The sequence below is a fragment of the Mugil cephalus genome, chromosome 3 (genome assembly GCF_022458985.1).
Source record: "Mugil cephalus isolate CIBA_MC_2020 chromosome 3, CIBA_Mcephalus_1.1, whole genome shotgun sequence".
Lineage (NCBI taxonomy): Eukaryota > Metazoa > Chordata > Actinopteri > Mugiliformes > Mugilidae > Mugil > Mugil cephalus.
The window spans coordinates 8,106,072-8,127,876 of NC_061772.1; the positions used below are offsets into that span (position 1 = coordinate 8,106,072).

Consider the following 21,805-nt stretch of genomic DNA (forward strand, 5'->3'; position numbering starts at 1 on the left):
TCTTTGAAAACTACAGCACAACTACTGTCCTACAGTTAGTTTAAGAAAACTAGTTAACCTGATTTCCTGCACAGACAAGGTTTAAGTGAACCCAAATAAATGTTTCACCCCTGTGTGTCAAGGCAAATGTGGTAGAAAGCATTAAACCTAGAGTCTTGTCTTTTGTCTATAAATATGATAACATTACCACTCGTATTGAGTTCATGCCACCATGTCTGACAACAGTCACACTCTAGTGAGTTTTGGTTCTGAGGCGCTAATGGTTTCTTGAATAAATAAACTGACAGCAGCACTAATAGTACAACCAATGACTCTATGCATATAAATAATGAATGCGAAACAAAAACTGGGCTCAGAATAACAAAAGTGTTTTCACAAGGACACGGAGTCAGGCGGGGTCAACGTCCTCTGTTACGCAAGATACACTCGTTTACATTGGTACAATATTCCACTCATTTAGAGCAATATTCTGTCGTATTTGCAAAACTGAAATTTCAAAGACTGAATCCCCAGTCACAACACTGGCTAAGAACCAAGCATAACTATGACCGCACAACCAAAAGAAGAAGTCCACAAAGTGCTGCTAGAATAGAAAATAAATCATAACGTACACACACCAGAAACACAAATGCAGTCCAGAGATGTCCACATGACGTGTTTTAATAACCACAACTTAGCCAGTTCTAATGGACTACTACATGTTTTAATACGCAACAGATTAATTAACTACTACAACCGGATCTATTTTAAAACGACAGGCGTATCTGTTAAGTATAACCGCCACAAAGATAGCTTTATTTTTTATGCTTTATTTTTAGTGTTACAGCAGCTGCTAATGAATAATTTCATCATTTCTATCCAGTATGAGTACTGACACGAACCACATTTGACTGCCGGCCAGGCTCTCCATTGGAACAAGCTGTTGCTTTATGTACAAAACTTGACTCAAAGTGTGGCAGCAGTGATGCTCTTTGTAGTCGTGGCCAGAAATGAATCATTTCATTTTGGGATCCGGCTGACTGACAAACCAACCTACACCGGCTGCTGGTCTCAGCCAACGAACGTAGCACTACATACGACTAAATGAAAATCACCCATTTCACAGCAGCCATCCACTGCCCCTCTACACCAAAGACTCAATAACCTCATCAGATTTGCATCATCAACACAGCTGGAGGGGAGAAATGATGAATCTCCATTAGAGCCACTTTGGCTATTTTTCCCAATCCATCTTTCTCTGGCACACTTTTGAAGGGTCTTGCTTGTCCCACTCTGCCTCAATTATCTGGCTATGCCCAGCTGAGATGCAATAATCCAAACTCTCATTCCCTGCAATTTTCACACTTGTGTCTGCACACTCCCTCGCATTAAGTTCACAATCACTTATATAGGTGCTCCTTCCCTGCCTCGAGGATGAGAAAGACATGAGCTCTGACTGTAGGCTGAAGGGAGGAGTGATTTGCCTACTATAGGCCTTCAGACGTTGAATATTTAAATCAAAATGTATGCACGCAGATGCGAGCTAAATTTGACCTTCTGAAATTAGAATCCACTCCTGAGTCAAAGGTGTGTTTGTGTGTTGGAAATGAAAAACCTGATACATTTCAAATGTGCAGTTTGTTGAAGTTATTGCTAAAAAAAAAAAAAAAAAAAAGAGAGAGAAAATACATGAACAAAATAAAAATATAATGGTCGATCTAACGTCTAACTCATCTCTGATAGTTTGCATTGTATTTCCTTTCGTCTCCTTCACTGACTTAAGATGTGATTAGTCAAAATATCTTACATTCAAACAACTGAGGCTACAAAGAACCAAACAAAGCAATGATATGATGTACGATCAGTCATTAGGATTATAATGGCTGCTTCCAACATGTGCTCAGTTTGAAATGAAGTTCAAGCTGAAGTTAAGTTGTTTATAGGCCACAAGAAATAGCAGATTTTGCGATAAAGACTGATATTTGAGACTTTTTCAACAATATTTAGCAGATCATCAGTTTAAACTAAACAAAAAAAAGACAACTGGAAAATTACAAATAAAATATACAGGAAACCATAAACATTATTAGGGTAAACTTTTTTTTTTCCAATCGCGTCCAAATTGGTTTATAATTTTTTGCTGTGTTACAAAACAACAGGCCAGATTTACGCTTTGTTATATTTTTAAAGGTGTTGTTTAAAATTAGTCAGCAGACACCACACAGCACTGACAATGAGCTTCGACTGCAACACACAATTCTTCTCCTGACAGTCTCCAATTCTTTTCTGTTCTAAACAAAAAAAGCACCATGCTGACGCTGGTCCATTTTGGAAGTCACAGCCCAGTGCACGGCCACACCAAAAAGGTGTCTGTCCTCGCCCTCACGATGCCCGTGTTATTACATTGAATCTTAAAAACACACAGTTACGGCTCCAACATGACGCTGTCATTTCCAGTGAACTCTGGTCTGCAGAAAAACATCTGCAGACCAGTCAACCTCAGCAAGGATCAAGTGTTTCATTATGTATCATCAGCATGTTTGAGCCTTGTGACAACATGTCGCCCACAGTAACTAAAAATGTACTAGTGCTAGTTACCAATTGTATTACTATCTGATGCAATCAAGTGAGAAGACCCCGCAATAAACCCAATTTCTGACACTTTTCACTGGCACAGGTTCAGAAAGCTCTTGATTAAAATCTTTGAAGACACATTTTTTTTGTACTTGACTTTTATATATTTTTTCACTGGTTAATTAAAACACCTCTAATGCAATTCTAAAAATCAGGCGAAGCAATTATAATCAATAACCTTCATATTACTGACGCGTTCAACGAACATATTCTTGGGAACCGCAGCAGAAAGGTGCAACTTTATTTAAAACCCCACAGCAACCTGACTGCAGCACCTTTGTCATTTGTTTCTCTAAACAGAGCGCGCGCACACACACACACACACACACAGACACACACACACACACACACATCAACAACATCCTCCTCACTTGAATGATTAGGTATTACAAAAGTCAGCTCCACAGTTCATGTGTGACAGCTCTGCTCTTGTTTCTTTGTCATGTCTACTCAATGTGTGCCTTTCGTCTCACAGATAACTGACTACAACGAGGCTTTGTGGGTGCACACAAGACATGCTTTCAGAAAACATAGAGCTTGATTGTTGACTTTGTCCAGTGGCACATCAGACAATAGATGTGCTACGGATTAATGTCCTGTAGCGTTTATAGCTATAGGAAGCGATCCAGAATCAGGGACTCTGGACACCAATATCACCCACAGCATGTTTAAGAGCAAAGATGCTTAAAATGGCCAGTAATTTGTGTAGGTCACGGTTAAATGTATGTGTTTTTTGAGCAATTATCAAACACTTAACTACAAACTGAAGATGGTCCAACGTGTTCAGCTGCATCATTTGCAAAATTAATCATTAATGCAAATTCATAAAATTTCCTCCAGCGCACCTCACATTCTTTGCCGTGGACACTTGCAGCACTTAACAGCGCCTTGAAGGAGCTGAAACATGCCTGGTTTAAGATTTATTTATACATCTGACCAATCTGTAAAACACATTCGCAGTGTTGCCCGGTGGTTGCAATTAGATCAATAAAACATTTACCCACGTCTATTGCCTAAGCGGTGCTTTGTTTTACATCTTACTGCACTGCAATTCCAGGTGGAGGGCTCATGTTTCAGGCACCAGATGTGAAAAGCACACACAAGCGTCCCACAGAGGAGGGAGACGAATCGCATGCAAGACTGAAAACTGAGACACTTTTCCCTTCGACTTCCATTTATAAATAAAACCCCAACATGTATTAAACAAAGATAGAAGTCAGTAAACAACTCTTTTTCTTTCTTTTTTTTTATGAGTCATGCAAATGGAAACTGTATATCAGAGGGTTTTATAGGAATAGATTGGAGGGGATCAGGTCCTACCTGATGTACTGAACTGACTGCTTCCAAGTGTGGTAGGCCTATTTTTCCCTCCGCCTACAGGTGGAGAGAACATCTGAAAAAGAAAAGAATGTCGATATGCCTAAAATTAAACCAACTGTGTAAAAGCAACTGTTCAAATAATAAATTACAGTTGGATCCTGATGTTAATAAAAAAACAACAATGAAAAACAGTTTGCAAAATCATATTATTCAACACTGATAAGAACTGATCAATTAGTGGTCAATTAGCCGATCACCGTGTGATCCTCACACCTCTAAGCTGTCAGAGCTGCAATAAATAAACAAGAAGCTACCCTACCGCACTAAAATCCAGCAGGTCACTTAATTCCTTGTCTGTTCCGAGAGCGGCAATCCGCTGCTGAGGATTCATCCTGGCGATCTAGAAACCTGGAAGAAACACAGTCCATCAGGTCACATCTTTGCTGCTTTATTTAACAGCGGGGACTAGTGCCACAGGAAATGACTGCCACGGGAGGCATTTGTTATGGATGCAGAATAAAGACCAGCACTGTGAAATAAAAGTTGGCTTAATCGTATAAAGAGCCCGACAGTTTGGACGCGGTACAATTAATTAAATGTTGCAAAAAATAAAAAATAAATAATTAAATCGTTCGTTCACCCTTACTTATTGTGTTTTCTCTTTGACTGACTGACTGACTGGAGGAGATAAGAGGGTTGGTGGGAGCGCTGTGAATGGATGTCTCAGCTTGTTGAAGCAGGACCTGCAGCATCGCATTAGTGCCCAAACTACACCGCATGTTACTGTTGACACGTTCACCTGACTCAACTACCATGCAGCCGCTGACCACGCTGATGTCACTGATTTGTGAAGCAGATTTTCCGAGCACATCGGTGGTCAGGGTTAGGGTTAGCGGAGGTACCTAACGTCACTTAGTTAGCTGGCTAACGCTAGCAGCCCTTACTGGCTGATGAGGACTGGAGACGGTCGGCTAGCAGGCTGCAGACAGCTGCAGCGGCTCCAGTCCACGGAGACACTAGTACCGAGAAGACAATGCTGTTAAAATGACCGAAATGTCAATAACACACCGTCTCAACACGGGTAGCATACACAAATATATATTGCAAGTGGACATCTTAATCCCCGGCTCCAGAATACAAAACGCAATGATGGTCTTTCTCAACTCCCAACTTCTTTCACGGGTCCGAAAGATTTTGGCAAACTCCCACTAATATTTTACCTTCTTTCCGATTAAAATCCCGACTAGGGTGATCTGGTGAAGAGTCGCTTTCTGGCTTCACGCCCCAAAACAGCAAAATTTGGGTTTAAACAGCAATAGGTGGGGAAATATCCTCTATATATCAGTTACGAGTTTCCCTTAGGCAGACATTTTTGCTTTGCAAAAGCCTCAGCACCGCGATGACATTGGTTATTGTATCCCTCCGCCGAGCCCAGTGACATGATGGTCCCTCACAGCGGGAGATGCTGCGGGAGTCAGCAGCTCCGTCCAGCCTCACACCGGAGCACCACAGCACCACAGCACCACACCGGAGCACCGCAACCTCACACCGGAGCACCACAACCTCAAAGCACCACAGCCCCACACCGGAACACCACAGCCTCACGCCTAAACACCGCTGCACCGTCACTGACACTGACACATGGGGTTATGTGTGGCTGCAGCGTTACTAAACATGTACATTGCAAAAGTAAATAAAGAAATAAACAAATAATATATTTTTAAAGCTTTATCCACAACATTTATCTTATTTTTATTTTTTTTTTTATTGTGGAAACGTATATGTAAAAAATACTTTCATACTTTTAAAATAAACTTTATATACACACATTGATTTCTAATATTACAACAATGGCGTGTCAAACTCATTTTGGTTCAGGGGCCACATAAAACCCTAATTTGATCTCAAGGGGTCGGACCAGTAACATAACAGAATAATAACCAATAAATAACGACAGCTCCAGATTATTTCCATTAGTTTCAGGGAAAAGAAGAACAATAAAATTGGGAGAAAGTTTATACCTAACTATCCTTTAAAAAACAAACAAACAAAGAATCTTATATCTGCACAATAAGTGCAGTTAGGGCTCATTGCTGTCTGCTGTTTAGGCCTGGGTTTCAGTGTTGTGTTATGTCAGCTTCTCTTTCTAAAACATTGTACAAATTAGTAATAGAAGTTATTTTCAGTAAATAAATAAATAACAGAAATTGCGGTCTTCTATGTAATTTTTGCATTTTGGAAATTCATCCCACACGCCAGATTAGACCTCTGTCGGGTCACTTTTGGCCCGCAGGCTGTGTGTTTGACACCTGTGGTCTGGAGGACCATGTCAACTGGGTGGAGTATTTTCACCATTCACAAATATACACTCACCTGCCAAAAGATTAGGAACTCTAGTGAAAACCAATGCATTCTAATATAATGTTTCACCCTTAACACCCCCCCCCCCCCCCCCCCCCCTATAATTTTGCTAATATAATGTGTCAGTTTATGAAGGTAGGTATTCTTCAGGATGTGGTTGTGGCACTTTTAAAATGGAATTAATTAAATACAAAAGTGTTTCTGTTATTGAAATTGGTAAAACTGGGTTGTTGAATAAGAGAAACATGTGTTGGCACAACATAATAGTACTGCAAACCACAGACTCTAAAATGAAAAGACACTTGAATGAACAACTCTCACAGTTATTTGAAAGAAATGCTACACCATAAACTTAGAAAAAAAAAACACCACAAAGTTAAATATTAGTGCAAGATTGTTAAAGTATAACATATTCATTTTCTCTAAATTACCCAATGAACGGGTAAGTGAGTTTATAAAGACACCTACACAATTTAATAATCAAATCATAACAAGCTGGCCCATGCATTATGTATCTTATAGACTTATCATTTCAGTCTACGTTACAGTGTGTGCCTGTAAACTCAGCGTGGGCCCATTCTTAGCAGCATAACCCATTCTCAAGATTTATCCTTTCTCATTCAGTGAGTAGTGAAATTTAAGGCCATGGGTATGTTATGAATAATGTAAGTGCAGTTAGACATATATTTATGTGTCATAGCTGTCAGTTTTTTACACATTTATTCAATACATAACTCATTAGAGGCAACAATTTAATGTTGTGTCTATTTTTAGCACAAGCCATATGTCGTTTTTATTAACACGTGGTCACGCTGAAACACAAAATGCAACATACAGAAAAATTATTGTTATTATTTGGGAGACTGCATTTTACTTTAACAAGAACAAACATATGTAAATCCCCGCTTTATCGGGTCATATTGCACTTCCTTTTTTTATTCATGTGTTTGTTTTTGATGTGGATTTTAAAACTTGACTCACTTTATCCTATATTGTTCTCACATATTCTTTTGTCATTTCTCGTGACTGTGTGTAATTCATGGACGAATATCTATGAATGATAAATGTGCAGACCACGAAGAGTATTTCGGCACACGTGTGTGAAGTGGTGACGCGTATTATATTTTTTGAAAGTTTAATTTGTTGACATTGCGCCTTTATTATGAAGGGCTCACAAAGGAAGCCCTGTGCTGCTGGCGGAAACCAGGCGGGTATTTGAAAACACGCAACCAGCTAGCCTAGCTACTGAAGACATTAGCTATACTTAAAGGAATCGTGGAAAAAGGCTTCGTTTTGCCCATGGGCAAACAACGACTGACAACACAGTGACACCCTGACATTAATCTGAAAAACGCTCAAGTTGTCACAAAAGCCAAAACTAGTCCGTCGATCTGCCAAAGAGCACGGAGAGAAGAGCGACTGTCTGCAAATAAAAACAAGGATAATATATCACTATCTTGCTCCACAAGGTAGAGAAAAGTGAAAGCAGGAAATAATCGACCCAACTGAGATTTTGCTGACTATCATTTGAAGTTATCAAAGTCTTATAAGCTCATATTTTTGACATCCTATGGCAAGTATATGACAAACATTGATAAACATATTGAAAGATTACATTGTATAGAGGGGGATGCATAACTTGAACATTTACATTAATTTATGTGAAGTGCGTTGCTAAAAGAGTGATGCAGTGCTGATAAAGCTAATCGGTGCCATGTGAATCTGCATTTGGCAGCATGTTGGTCCTTTAAGTCTGATCTCTGTGGCGACTTTCCCACGTTGGCCCACGGACCGAGATGGGTTTTTACTGGGAACATCCACACTGAACGACTAACCCACAACAACTAGAAATACCACGGAGATAATGACAGAGAAACCAACAAAGCGCCTGAGGAAAACGTATGGTGTCCCACATGAAAAAGAAACACGACGTTCAGGGACAGGAATGAAGTCAAACAAAAAAAGTGATCGACTGCGAGGACAAACACGGATTACTATTGGTGTGGCTTTCCCTCGTTGGAGAACTCTGAAAGAAGAGATGGGGCTGAGGTCAGACACCGCTGTCGCTTTACTGCTGCTGGACAGGTGGGTATTTGTAAAATATGTGGAGCAGACTGGATATCCACTAAGCTGTGAGTTATAAATCAGTAGGTGACTAGGCAGGGAGGCAAGTACATCCTCTGTCACATTATATTCATATGTCACTTTTTGCTGTTAATATTTGGAGTCACAGCAACATAGAGCTTCAACACCCCCCGTCCTGACTCTTCCAGACCACTGTAAACACAATACAGTCCTTTAGCTGGAACTACTGGTACTTTTTCCTCTGCGTTGGTGTGAGGTTCATACTGACTTTTACTGTGGCAAGACGTGTTAAATGTGTTACAAAATTTACCTCTAGCAACTGATTTGTGGTTTAAGAGTTACATATGACTACTTTTGAATGAAGACACACATTGTTTCTGTTTGACGGATTGAGAGAAAAGGCAGTTAGGTGTGGGTGTCGAGGATGTTCATCTGTGTGAAGTTAAAGAAGGCACATGCTTCTTTTTGAAACTATTATGACTGAAAAGGGAAAAAGCTTGAAACAGGTTTTTTTTTTTTGAGAAGTGTTAGCATGTGGAATAGACATGGGCGGTTGGTGAGTTGAACAGTTACACGCTTTGACCCATACCCCTCCCTCTAACTGTGGTTTTTGAGGCAAAACCAAGCTCTCTACAATCGGCACATTTCTAGCTGGCTAAACACTGGTAAACATGAAAAAGTTCTTCTGTGCAGAATTATTTTAAAAGCTTAAGATCCTCATCTTAATTTTTCGACATGTAAATAAATACCCATAGATGAGCAAACTTTGTATGAACCTTATGACAAGCATGTGTCGCTAGAGACTGTCCCTCCCATCTCAGCCAGATGTTTTACTGAATAAGGTGTGTTACACCTACATGGGCGTCAGTGAACCAAATCCAGGACCACCAACACGCTTGGCACCGTTCTTACTAATCCACATAAAAACTAAATACACATGACAGGCAGTGAAGAGTGGGCCAAAATTATTGTGCACACAGGACACCAAAACCCTTTTCAGGATTGTCTTGGATATATAGTGTATCTTTTTTGTGTTTACATCTGGAGTTGCAGAGCAGCATGTCACGACACATTGTGTGATTCTGTTGTACTTGTGAGGTAAAACAGTCATTAAACTTCCATTCATGAATTTCATCTCAGCTTTAAAAGTGTGACAGATTTCAGTATTTCCTCTCAATCACACTGTAGAGAACTGTAAGATGTTCAACTACAACAGCGAGAAACAAGGTTGTTATGATTTGGATCTTAATATTGCAGATAAATGAGTTTGCAAAAGTATTAAGCATGTTAGATAATGAAGCATTTGTATTTTAAGAGAAAAGAACAGTCCTGCAAGAGATTCAGTGGCCTCTAACTAGAGCTTTTAAACCAGCATCAAGCAGTCTAACTAATAATTGTTGTTTTAAACAATGGTCACACCAAAATAGATTAGATTCAGGCTTCCCTTTAACTGCACTTTTTAATTTTCATCAATTAACTTAAAAGATAAAAATGGCTTCACGGCCCTACATCCTGGAAAAAATAAAACAAATGCCTCAGTGTTATCTTGTGTGAAAGCAGTGATTGTTCACCGGGTCTTTTTTATCAGGGACGGGCAATTGGCACAGTTTATCATAGAGCACGGTTTTGTCTCTTTTTGGCTCCTAAATTTAAAAAAGGAACTTTGCAAAATAAATCTCTTCCTATCATGGTCATAGGATTTCTGCACAATGATCCCATTAATAAAAAGCAGTAATAAATTATGTTAAAAAAAATATATATATATATAATATATATATATGTATATATAAATATACCAACTCAAACACTTCAGATTTCAGATAACACTATACATGAATTATACACAATGAAAATATTACTGAAAGTTGTTGGACGAGGGGGAAATGATGGAACTGATATGTAATTATGAGTTCCTCAGTGGTGGGAGGACACTCTGCTGCACATTATTAATTCCAGACTGCCACCTGTTGGACAAACTAAGAGCAAACTTCCACAGATGATCTTTACCCAATGAAATCATCCAGATTAGCAGATCATTGTAGTAATATTAAGCTTTGGTACAAAATAGTGAGTGTACACCAGAGGACACCACTGGAGAGAAACCTTATTGTTCTACTTCTGGACAGCATCGGGAGCCCTTTCCTGCATGTCTCTCCCCCCTCTCTGCCTCCCCATTTCCTGCCCTTCTTGTAATTAGCTTTGAAGGCTAAAATGCCTAAAAAATATACTTAAAGAAAAAAAAAAAAAAAAAAGAAGAGTTCTCAGAGTTTAAGCTATTGTCTTATATCACTTATGCTTTGAATATCATTCATTAATCACAGCGTGGTAAATATTCAGTTGTTACAAACCTTATGCACTCTTTTTTTTTTCCTTAGCCATTAAAAGACTAATGGCTGTGGATGCATGTTCTTTGTAAATGACCATACATAACTTGTCATTGCTATCACAATATTACAGTCTTCGTTTGAACTGTATTATAAATACAGTTCCTGGGGAGTTTTTGCATCTAACATCACATTTTTTTTTCTACAGCTATGACGAGACTAGAACTAGTCAACAAGAGTCTACATTATCAAGTCTTCGTTATGAGAGGTAATCCGTGACAGCCCACCCTCCTTTTTATAGATACTTGCAACACATCTGTTTACAGGTACACTGGCTCAGGCACAAAGCCTGATCACAAAACTCCAATTTTTTGGCGTTGAATTAAATGTTTGTGATGCTTGGAAGGTAGGAAAAACAGATAAACAGTTTTAATTAATAACCATAAAATCTCTGACCAGAACTTAACCAGTCATCATTGCCTTTTGGTCGCTCTTAACTAGTTCATTAATTCAGGGCTGTGCAAAGTTAGCCAACCGTCACATCACATGGCTTCACAGCGTTAGGCCTAATGCTTTGTATACTCGTCGTTCATGTTGTGTTCACTGCATGTCGAAATACTAAATTAACTTGATAACTTAAGAATAGTCAGAAAATGACCTGTGTGTATGTGTCTGCAGAGGTTACACTACATATGCTGAGTCAGAGGTGACATCACAAGAGGACAGGTTAGTCTTAATGTTTTTGCTGTTTTCCATATTTATATTTATATATTAGTATACTGTATTGTGTATTATAGCTTTATACGTGACTCTGTATTATGTGCTCTTTCTTAACCGTCTATTTCTTGCAGCAGCAGCAATTTCCCAAACATGAAAGTTGATTTGCTAGGTGATATTTTCATTTTCATTTCATCAAAGGAGAGGCTGAAACAGGTGGGGGGGCTACTTCAAGTGAATAACATCTCAGTTTCTGGTGCAACATTCATCAGCTGCCACTTTGGTCATACGGTTAAATTTACACTCTCTGATATGAGAAGTGACACCCTGAAGTGCCTTGCTTTCACACATCCCAACCTGCTGTGTTTACCTTTATAAAGTTACATGCAAATAACGCTGAGCAGCTACAAAGTAAGCCCAGGCAGTACTACACATACCAGATGGGTTCACTAAGAGTATGTTTTATTTTTTTGAATGCAGTATGTTCCATATACCGTCACATTTAAATATTGTTGGGCCATTTGACATAAAAATGAAACTGAAAAAGATACGACATGTTTATTGTACTGGTACATTTCTGTTATTATTACGGTGACCCCCACCCCCCGCTGCCTCTGGTTTTGGATTTAACGTCTTGTGTGTTCACACTGTGCTGCTCGGCCACATTCACACCCCGGAAAGGACTAGTGTCACTGCCAATAAATAAGATGTGATGGTAATTTATGACGGCTTTGATGGTGGTGTCTTGGTACTTGCTGTTGCAGCAGCAGATCTGATTGAAGAACCGCCGTTTTGCACTCATTGTTAGGTTCACTTGGATAATACACAACTCCCTGTCATATTCAGTGTCCTCACTTTCCCATGTCATCTTCAGTTTTGAGGAGATGGAGGTCACCATTGACGAGGATGACTGCGACACCATGGAGAACCTGGAGTAAGTTTACACTATATCATAGAGCAGACCTGGACATTTTATGACCCCCGGGTCACATACGGCCTCTTCGACCTACACCACAACTCATAAATTTAAATATATATTTACAGAATATTCTTATAAGATAAGATAATACTTTATTGAGGAAATCTGGGGAAATTCAAATGTTACAGCGGCACTAGTCAGAAAATGGTATGAGACACAGACAGACACAGAGAGCAGGCAGCCACAATATTAAATAGGACAACAGGCAACAAAAAAGTTCAGTACACAAATGACAACAGTTGTGGATGAAGCAACAATGATACACAATATGCTGATACTTCCGATTACCAGTAGCAGCTTATGAAAATGTATAATTTACCTGCTTTCAGTGGGAGAAAATGATTATTAAGCAGAATTAAGTTCAAGTTATTGTTGGTTCAGTCCTCCTTTTCATGTGGCCCCCTGTAGAAATGAATTGTTTAGCCCTGTCATAGACCATACATCATATTAATTTGGGGAATCTGATTCTGTCAATCATCATATCTGTGTGTGTTTTTTTTTTTGTTGTTTTTTTAAATCTGATAGTTTTGAACCTGCTAACGTGAGAGCTGCACTTGCAGATGACAGCAGCAATGAAGTTGTCTACTTACCACTGATTCCTCAGAGGTAAATTTGTGTTTAATTCTGATACTTATCTTTAAACACGTTTTAACGATCTACTCGAACAAAATGCCCTGACACGTCAGTGAAGGTTAATTGAGATTAATTAATTGAGTCATTAGTAATTAGGTGAGATGAGAGCACTCAGCCGACAGCGTACGGCACGACTGAATAATAGGAACGCATTTCAGAGTAGCATAACACGTGTTAGCAGAGCCATGAGTTGACAAAAAGTAAAATAACCATCATAAAAACAGGATTTGTTGCAGGGTTGTTGTTGGTAACTTCACTCATTGAATGATGATGACGTTTGCAGAAGGAGTCAACCCTTGTGATATGAAGTACTGTAAAAAGCACCCGGAAAAAAAATCCTGTGTTAGAAGTCCACACCTAAAGTTTGAGGGAGCCGGTTTGATTCCAGCCTTCCAGATACTCAGTATGAATATTGTTTATGCATAAACCAGCGTCTGTCCTCTTGGTTAAAGAATCATCAAGACCTAAGACAGTAATGACGTCATCATTCAGTGAACAATATCTCTGGCAACAACAATAACACCATGAGTAATATATGATACACACACGTGTACATGTGCCTCACTTGTTTCCATTTAACTCTCCGTGGCAAAACTTTTACTGAAGAATTACTAAACTGGACACGTCAAATATATTTTTGGTTTCAGTTCCACAACGTCTGAATTTTTTCTGGAATGTGAAGAGGAAGAGCTGGAGCCGTGGCAGAAACAAACTGCGCAGCTGCATTTGAAAGCTGAGGAGGATTCTGGAGAGTTAAGTACGTAACACAGTTTTAAACAAAAAAATAAATAAAAATCCCGCACTGCACTAACCGACTCATGCGGTTGGTTGAATATTTATGTGTACTCGTCAGACTCACTGATGACGTGTTAATTTTCTTATGTAGTGCCTGATTGTGACCTTTGATCTTGTAGGTTATGACCAAACAGATTATAAGCCAGAGCCTTCACATCTGCAGGGAAATGTAGTGGACACCAAACCACCTGAGCTGAAAACAGAAGCTCCAGAGCATGTTGTCTTAAACAGCCAGGTATTGATGTCATATTTATCTTATGACTAATAAGTAATAGTAATTATTACTTAGTGAAAACATGTAAAGACCCTTTACATTGCATCCCGTTGGTGCCTGGCTGGTATGGGGTCGCACCAACAAACTGGGATTGATCTTCTCCCTCTTCTCCTCTCTGGAGGAGAGGTGCTGTAGAGGGAATGGTGAGGCCAGTCAAATGGCACACTGCAAGTATGGTGCCAAAACTGAGAACGATTCGTGTTGTTAAGTGTTTGCCCACTCACAACAGGTCAGCTGCTGGGTGCACTTCTGTGGACTTTATGGATCATATACAAAACAATGTGATAATGAAATGAAATTCAACATAAAACAAGACATCGGGCAGCCAAATAACTCACCTGGATGAGCGAGCACATCATAAACCGAGGCCATAGTCCTCAGACAGGACAGGGCATGTGTTTCCCTCTGTTTCACTCTGCAAACTCTCTTATGTCTATGAAAGAAACGGAAAACAATCCCCCAAAATAACTTCTTTTTTTTTTTACTTTCCTGCTCACTATGGCTGTGAATATGACTCACTAAAACATTGAGCACAAACCACGCGCGCCATACGGTGTCCCAGGGAGCTCAACACGCTCTAACTTAAGAAAACACAAGCCAATATAGAAAAAGTCTTTTACGACGTGTGCCCTGCAAATACTCATATCACAACTGAATACAGAAACGAACACAATGCAAGTAGCGTAAACGACGGGGGAAATGTTTCCATGAGTTGTCCAATCTGTCAGTGGTGTTGGAAATTACCTGAAATGTAAGTTGGTTTTATATTTTTATCTTAACATCCTGATACCTAATAAGCCTTTTGATTATTTTTATAAAACATTATTATCATTATTGCCAAATCAAATAATTTGATAAAATTCATTTGCAAATGAAGACATTTGTCCAGACCTTTTAATAATGGAACAAAAGGCAGTAAGAGGCGATATATATTCTCCTGTGTCTTTTTTAGGTTGAAAAAAGTTCCTGTGGACTTGATATAAGCGGTTTGATAGAGGACACCCCCTCAGTGTCTAGAACAGCAGGTGACGAACGTGAGTCTTGGCAGAGTTTTTGCAGAGGTAATAATCTCTTACTAAATTCTCTCTATCTACCATATTATAATGTTAGTTGTTACTGTCAGTCTAATCCATCTCTGTCTACGTGTGCGTGTCAGTGACGGATACATGTACTGATGCAGCAAGGTCATTCCAGTTCATGAAATATGAAGAACTAAATGAGACAGAGATGAAAAACCTCTTAAGAATCAAAAACAAACTGAAACCAACAGTGATGGTACGTTAACGTTGTTGTTTTACTTTATGAACTCATTGTCAGGCTTCATCATTTGTACAACATCTTTTCTGATTGACGGTCTAGATTAATGTGGGAATCATGAGCGAGAGCAAGAAGAATGGCATCAAGCCCATTCGAGGGAAAACCCTACCACTGCGCGTGGAGCCCCAGTGGTCATCTGAACAACTTCTGGCAGCTGCGGTGAAAAGACTAAATGTGTTCAACCAAGACACAGAAGATGGAGAATATGTCTTACTGTATCCTGACGGCTCTGAGATAAAAACTCTCCCTGGCACTGACGCACCGTTTACCATTAAAGACTACAAAGAGGCCATTGGAAAGGCTTACCAGAGGATCACAGTTTACATCTGTGCTCTTGGTCCAAAGAGTAAGTATTCAAATAGGGTCCACTGATCAGCCGTAACATTATGACTGACTGGTCCCAATCACTGGTCAAGTGAATGACACTTTGTTATGCAGCAAGTAACTGTTTTATGCTCAAAGTTGTTGTGTTAGTAGCAGGGGAAATGAGCTTAGTGGAAGGACTTGAGCAACTCTGAAAAGGGCCAAACTGTGATAGCTAGACTACTGGGTTAGAGCATCTCCAAAACTCCACCTCTTTTGGGATGTTACTGGTGTGCAGTTGTCAGTACCCGTTAAAAGTGGTTCAATTAAGGAAAAGCAGTGAACTAATAGGATCGTAGCTCATTGATGCACATAGTTAATATGTGGTTCAATCCAATACATGAACTACTGTAGCTCAAAACTTTCAGAAAAGTTGATGCCGATGTCTAATAGAAAGGTCCCAGAACACAAAGTGCATCACAGATTGTTTTGTACGGGATTGTGTAGCTGTGCTAAAAAAAAAAAAAAAAAGATACTTGTGCTTGTAATGTTAGGAGCTTTTGGCTGTCAGCCAACATGACAATTTCCAAACCCAAACTAATTATAGGACCAACATTAAATGTGCTTCTTTCTGATTGTGTGTGTGTGCGTACGTGTCAGTAACTGATGCATCTGCAATTTCAGCAAAGTCAACTATCCAGAGAAGAACAGAGAAAAGATTCTCAAAAAGAAAAAAGAAATCAAACAATACAGTGATGGTACGCGAAAACATTGTTTTTTTACTTTATGAACTCATTGTCAGGCTTCATCATTTGTACAAAATCTTTTCTGATTGACGTTCTAGATTAATGTTGGAATCATGAGCGAGACCAAGAAGAATGGCATCAAGCCCATTCGAGGGAAAACCCTACCACTGCGCGTGGAGCCCCAGTGGTCATCTGAACAACTTCTGGCAGCTGCGGTGAAAAGACTAAATGTGTTCAACCAAGACACAGAAGATGGAGAATATGTCTTACTGTATCCTGACGGCTCTGAGATAAAAACTCTCCCTGGCACTGACACACCATTTACCATTAAAGACTACAAAGACGCCATTGGAAAGGCTTACCAGAGGATCACAGTTTACGTCTGTGCTCTCGGTCCAAAGAGTAAGTATTCAAATAGAGTCCACTGATCAGCCGTAACATCATGAATGACTGGTTACAATCACTGGTCAAGTGAATAACACTGATTAACTCATTAGCATAGCACCTTTAATTTCAATAATTTGTTTTGCTGCAAGTAACTGTTTTATGCTCAAAGTTGTTGTGTTAGTAGCAGGGGAAATGAGCTTAGTGGAAGGACTTGAGCAACTCTGAAAAGGGCCAAACTGTGATAGCTAGACTACTTGGTTAGAGCATCTCCAAAACTCCACCTCTTTTGGGATGTTACTGGTGTGCAGTTGTCAGTACCCGTTAAAAGTGGTTCAATTAAGGAAAAGCAGTGAACTAATAGGATCGTAGCTCATTGATGCACATAGTTAATATGTGGTTCAATCCAATACATGAACTACTGTAGCTCAAAACTTTCAGAAAAGTTGATGCCGATGTCTAATAGAAAGGTCCCAGAACACAAAGTGCATCACAGATTGTGTAGCCATGCTAAAAAAAAAAGATACTTGTGCTTGTAATGTTAGGAGCTTTTGGCTGTCAGCCAACATGACAATTTCCAGACCCAAACTAACTATAGGCCCAACATTAAATGTGCTTCTTTCTGATTGTGTGTGCGTACGTGTCAGTAACTGATGCATCTGCAATTTCAGCAAAGTCAACTATCCAGAGAAGAAGAGAGACAGAGAAGGAAAGTTTCTCAAAAAGAAAAAAGAAATCAAACAATACAGTGATGGTACGTGAAAACATTGTTGTTTTACTTTATAAACTCATTGTCAGGCTTCATCATTTGTACAAAATCTTTTCTGATTGACGTTCTAGATTAATGTTGGAATCATGAGCGAGACCAAGAAGAATGGCATCAAGCCCATTCGAGGGAAAACCCTACCACTGCGCGTGGAGCCCCAGTGGTCATCTGAACAACTTCTGGCAGCTGCTGTGAAAAGACTAAAAGTGTTCAACCAAGACATAGAAGATGGAGAATATGTCTTACTGTATCCTGACGGCTCTGAGATAAATACTCTCCCTGGCACTGATGCACCATTCACCATTAAAGACTACAAAGAGGCCATTGGAAAGGCTTACCAGAGGATCACAGTTTACATCTCTTGGATCTTTGATCAGCCATAACATTATGACAAGTCAGTCATAAGAGTTCTCTTGTGATATTTTCAGTGCAATAAGAAATGTTGACATTGGAAATAAAAAAAATGGCTACTGCATAGTCAAATCACAAATAAACTTTGAAATGTATAAGGCTGTTGGTTGTTAATTAAGGATGTGTTCAGACTCTTGCTGGACTTCCTGGGTCCTTCCATTAAACCTTGGGCCAGTCAATAATCAGTCAAGTTGTATGAGTTATGACAAAAATGGTAATTAATAATTATTAAAGCTAAATCATTTCTTCAGCTGTCATGGTTACACAGCACCACACATTTTAAATGTCTTCAATTTAATGATGACAGAAATCAATCAAGGGCGGCACAGCGGCTTGGTGGTTAACACTGATGCCTCCCAGTGAGTAGGTCTGAGTCCAGCCTCCTTTCTGAGTGGAGTTTGCATGTTCTCCCTGTGTCCGCATGGGTTTTCTCCGGGTACTCCAGCTTCCTCCAAAGACATGCTCGTTAGGTTAATTGGTGACTCTAAATTGATCCTAGGTGTGAGTGTGAATGCTTGTTTGTCTATGTGTTGGCCCTGTGATAGACTGGTGACTTGTCCCGCCTTGCTGTGTTTATTGTCTAAGAATATCAAAATACTCATTTGAAAAAAAAGTATCTGACTTGGAATAAAAATGGAATAATGAAATCGTCAGTCCGGGACTTTTTTTTTTTTTTTAAACTTCAATTGGCCACTATACCAATGGTTAGCCATTTAAAGTTTCAATGTCTCTGAAAACAAATGATACAACTTCTCAAGTGAAACTAAAATAAATATTAACTGATCACATATTTGGTCTAAAATCCAAACCTGTTGGCAGGCTGCAGATGAACAGGCAGTGTGGTTTCTGCAAGATGCACACATATTGAAGAACTTGTGCTCATGGCTGCCATTAGAAAGATGGTTTTCTTTCGGTCAGTGTACAAATAATCCACAAATGAGTCCGAATGATGAAAGAACACCATGCAGAAATGTTTACGGCAGGAATAAATATTGTGTATGTGAAATATGACGTCAAGACATACAGGTGCTGGCCAGTAAATTAGAATATCATCAAAAACTTGATTTATCTCAGTAATTCCATTCAAAAGGTGAAATTTGTACATTATATTCATGCAATGCACACAGACCGATGTATTTCCAATGTTTATTTCTTTTAATTTTGATATTTATAAGTGACAACTAATGAAAACTCCAAATTTGGCATCTCAAAAAATTTGAATATTGAAAAGGCCAATGAAAAAAATGTTTTTTTTAAGAAATGTTGGCCAACTGAAAAGAATGAACATGAAAAGCATGCGCATGTATAGCACTCAATACTTAGTCGGGGCTCCTTTTGCCTCAATCACTGCATTAATGCGGCGTGGCATGGACTCGATCAGTCTGTGGCACTGCTCAGGTGTTATGAGAGCCCAGGTTGCTCTGATAGTCGTCTTCAGCTGCTCTGCATTGTTGGGTCTAGCGCATTGCATCTTCCGCTTCACAATACCCCATAGATTTTCTATGGGGTTAAGGTCAGGCGAGTTTGCTGGCCAATCAAGGACAGGGATACCATGGTCCTTGAACCAGGTACTGGTGGTTTTGGCACTGTGTGCAGGTGCCAAGTCCTGTTGAAAAGTGAAATCTGCATCTCCATAAAGTTGGTCAGCAGCAGGAAGCATGAAGTGCTCTAAAACTTCCTGGTAGACAGCTGCATTGACCTTGGACCTCAGGAAACAGAGTGGGCCAACACCGGCAGATGACATGGCACCCCACACCATCACTGATGGTGGAAACTTTACACTGGACCTCATGCAACGTGGATTCTGTGCTTCTCCGCTCTTCCTCCAGACTCTGGGTCTGGGTCCTTGATTTCCAAAGGAAATGCAAAATTTGCTTTCATCAGAAAACATAACTTTGGACCACTCAGCAGCAGTCCAGTCCTTTTTATCCTTGGCCCAGGCGAGACGCTTCTTACGCTGTTTCTTGTTCAAGAGTGGCTTGACACACGGAATGCGACAGCTGAATCCCATGTCTTTCATGCGTCTCTTCGTGGTGGTTCTTGAAGCGCTGACTCCAGCTGCAGTCCACTCTTTGTGGATCTCCCCCACATTTTTGAATGGGTTTGTCGTCACAATTCTCTGCAGGGTGCGGTTATCCCTAGAGCTTGTACACTTTTTTCTACCACATTTTTTCCGTCCCTTCGCCTGTCTGTTAATGTGCTTGGACACAGAGCTCTGCGAACAGCCAGCTTCTTTAGCAATCAACTTTTGTGTCTTGCCCTCCTTGTACAAGGTGTCAATGGTCGTCTTTTGGACAACTGTTAAGTCAGAAGTCTTCCCCATGATTGTGGAGCCTAGACTGAGGAACCTTTTAAAGGCCTTTGCAGGTGTTTTGAGTTAATCAGCTGATTAGTGTGGCACCAGGTGTCTTCTATATTGAGCCTTTTCAGAATATTCTAATTTTCTGAGATACTGAATTTGGTGTTTTCATTAGCTGTCAGTTGTAATAATAAAAATGAAAATGAATAAACACTTGAAATATATCACTATGTGTGGAAGGAAAGTATACAGTATACAAGTTTCACCTTTTGAATGGAATAACTGAAATAATTCAACTTTTTGATGATATTCTAATTTACTGGCCAGCACCTGTAAGTGCACTGTAAAAACTGAATGTGAAGCATCAACTTGTCCCAAAAGTTAAACCTGCATGTACAGTATGTATTCACACGGCAATAAAAATACGGAAATATGATAATAATAATATATGGTTAGTTTCATAGAATCAGAATCAGCTTTATTGGCCAGGTACAGTATGTGAACACATACAAGGGACTTGACTCAGGTCACTTTACTCAAGAAAATAAGAACACTTGAATAAGCATAAAAATAAAATAAAAAAATGTACAATGAAAAATTGTACAACATAAATAAGACTTCCAGAATAAAATAGTGTATACATCTGTATTTAGTACATACAGTGAATTTAATCAGTAGTATGTACATGTAATGAAAGTAACTGGGAATGGTCACATGCTCTGTGACTGCTCAGAGTTCGTCAGAGAAACAGCCCTTGGAAAGAAACAGTTTCTGTGCCGGGTGGTTTCGGCGTACAGTGCTCTGTAACGCCGGCCTGAGGGGAGGAGTCTGAACAGGTCGTGTCCGGGGCGTGGGGGTCAGTGGACATTTTACTGATTGTTCTTTCTAGACAAAGTTATCCAAGTATAGTTTATACCCTATAACTTGAGATTTATAACTTTAAGTATCAGAAATTAAGGTTATTCGATTGATAACTGATAAATAATGGAACAAACCAATAACTTAGACCTACCTTTTTCTAGCTGCATGTGTTTTCTTCAAATGCAGCCCATTGAGGTTTCTCGATCACTGTATGAGCACCAGGAGAGAGAACATGCATTCTTGGTACATTACTAAAAGGGAACATATCATACTCATAAAGCAGTGGGCAGGGACACTTGACTATGACCTGTATGTGCTTAACTGTGCCATAAGGTTCACACACAAAAAAAAGCCCGATAATGAAGCAGTGATTGTTTAAATATGAATTCTGTTTCTCTATTTTTCAGGGCTTCATTGTGGCTTCCCCTCAATTAACAAGCAGTGCTGAGTTTACTGGTTCTGCCGGGACGCAGTGCATTGCCGGGAATTGATTTCCACACCCTGAGGCTTGTGGTAAACACAACAACCACATGTCGTTATCCAGTGTTTGGAGTCCTGGACTAAATGCAACATCATCTGACCAGCTGCAGTCAGACAAATGTGACTCACACATTCTG

General features: G+C 39.6%; 2 protein-coding genes across 9 annotated transcripts in view; one reads left to right on the forward strand and one right to left on the reverse strand.

Annotated features, from left to right (window-relative positions):
• Positions 1 to 5,508, reverse strand: part of tcf12 (transcription factor 12) — a 70,489-nt gene extending 64,981 nt beyond the window's left edge. For 2 of the 5 annotated variants that reach the window (XM_047580267.1, XM_047580265.1), the window contains exons 1-3: positions 5,154 to 5,504; positions 4,253 to 4,341; positions 3,934 to 4,006 (exon numbers count right to left, since the gene is read on the reverse strand). In XM_047580267.1, coding sequence (XP_047436223.1) covers positions 3,934 to 4,006; positions 4,253 to 4,324 — 145 coding nt within the window. In that variant the 5' untranslated portion in view covers positions 4,325 to 4,341; positions 5,154 to 5,504. Of the gene's footprint in view, positions 1 to 3,933; positions 4,007 to 4,252; positions 4,342 to 5,153 lie in introns of all 5 variants that reach the window. The other 3 variants (XM_047580264.1, XM_047580266.1, XM_047580268.1) reach the window with 3 other exon arrangements.
• A 1,988-nt stretch (positions 5,509 to 7,496) lies between these two features.
• On the forward strand, positions 7,497 to 18,674 carry LOC125004939. 4 transcript variants are annotated; one of them, XM_047579786.1, is made up of 15 exons: positions 7,497 to 7,867; positions 8,030 to 8,379; positions 10,912 to 10,971; positions 11,382 to 11,429; positions 12,295 to 12,354; positions 12,925 to 13,005; positions 13,680 to 13,789; positions 13,947 to 14,062; positions 15,054 to 15,162; positions 15,258 to 15,376; positions 15,461 to 15,764; positions 16,406 to 16,479; positions 16,566 to 16,869; positions 17,523 to 17,605; positions 17,692 to 18,674. In XM_047579786.1, the coding sequence occupies exons 2-15, from the start codon at positions 8,159 to 8,161 to the stop codon at positions 17,998 to 18,000; spliced, it is 1,998 nt and encodes a 665-aa protein (XP_047435742.1). In that variant the 5' UTR covers positions 7,497 to 7,867; positions 8,030 to 8,158; the 3' UTR covers positions 18,001 to 18,674. The 4 variants fall into 4 exon arrangements, with proteins under 4 accessions (XP_047435742.1, XP_047435741.1, XP_047435743.1 ...); XM_047579785.1 differs by having other exon boundaries at positions 7,497 to 8,379; XM_047579787.1 differs by lacking the exon at positions 12,925 to 13,005 and having other exon boundaries at positions 7,497 to 8,379.
• Positions 18,675 to 21,805: the final 3,131 nt, after the last annotated feature.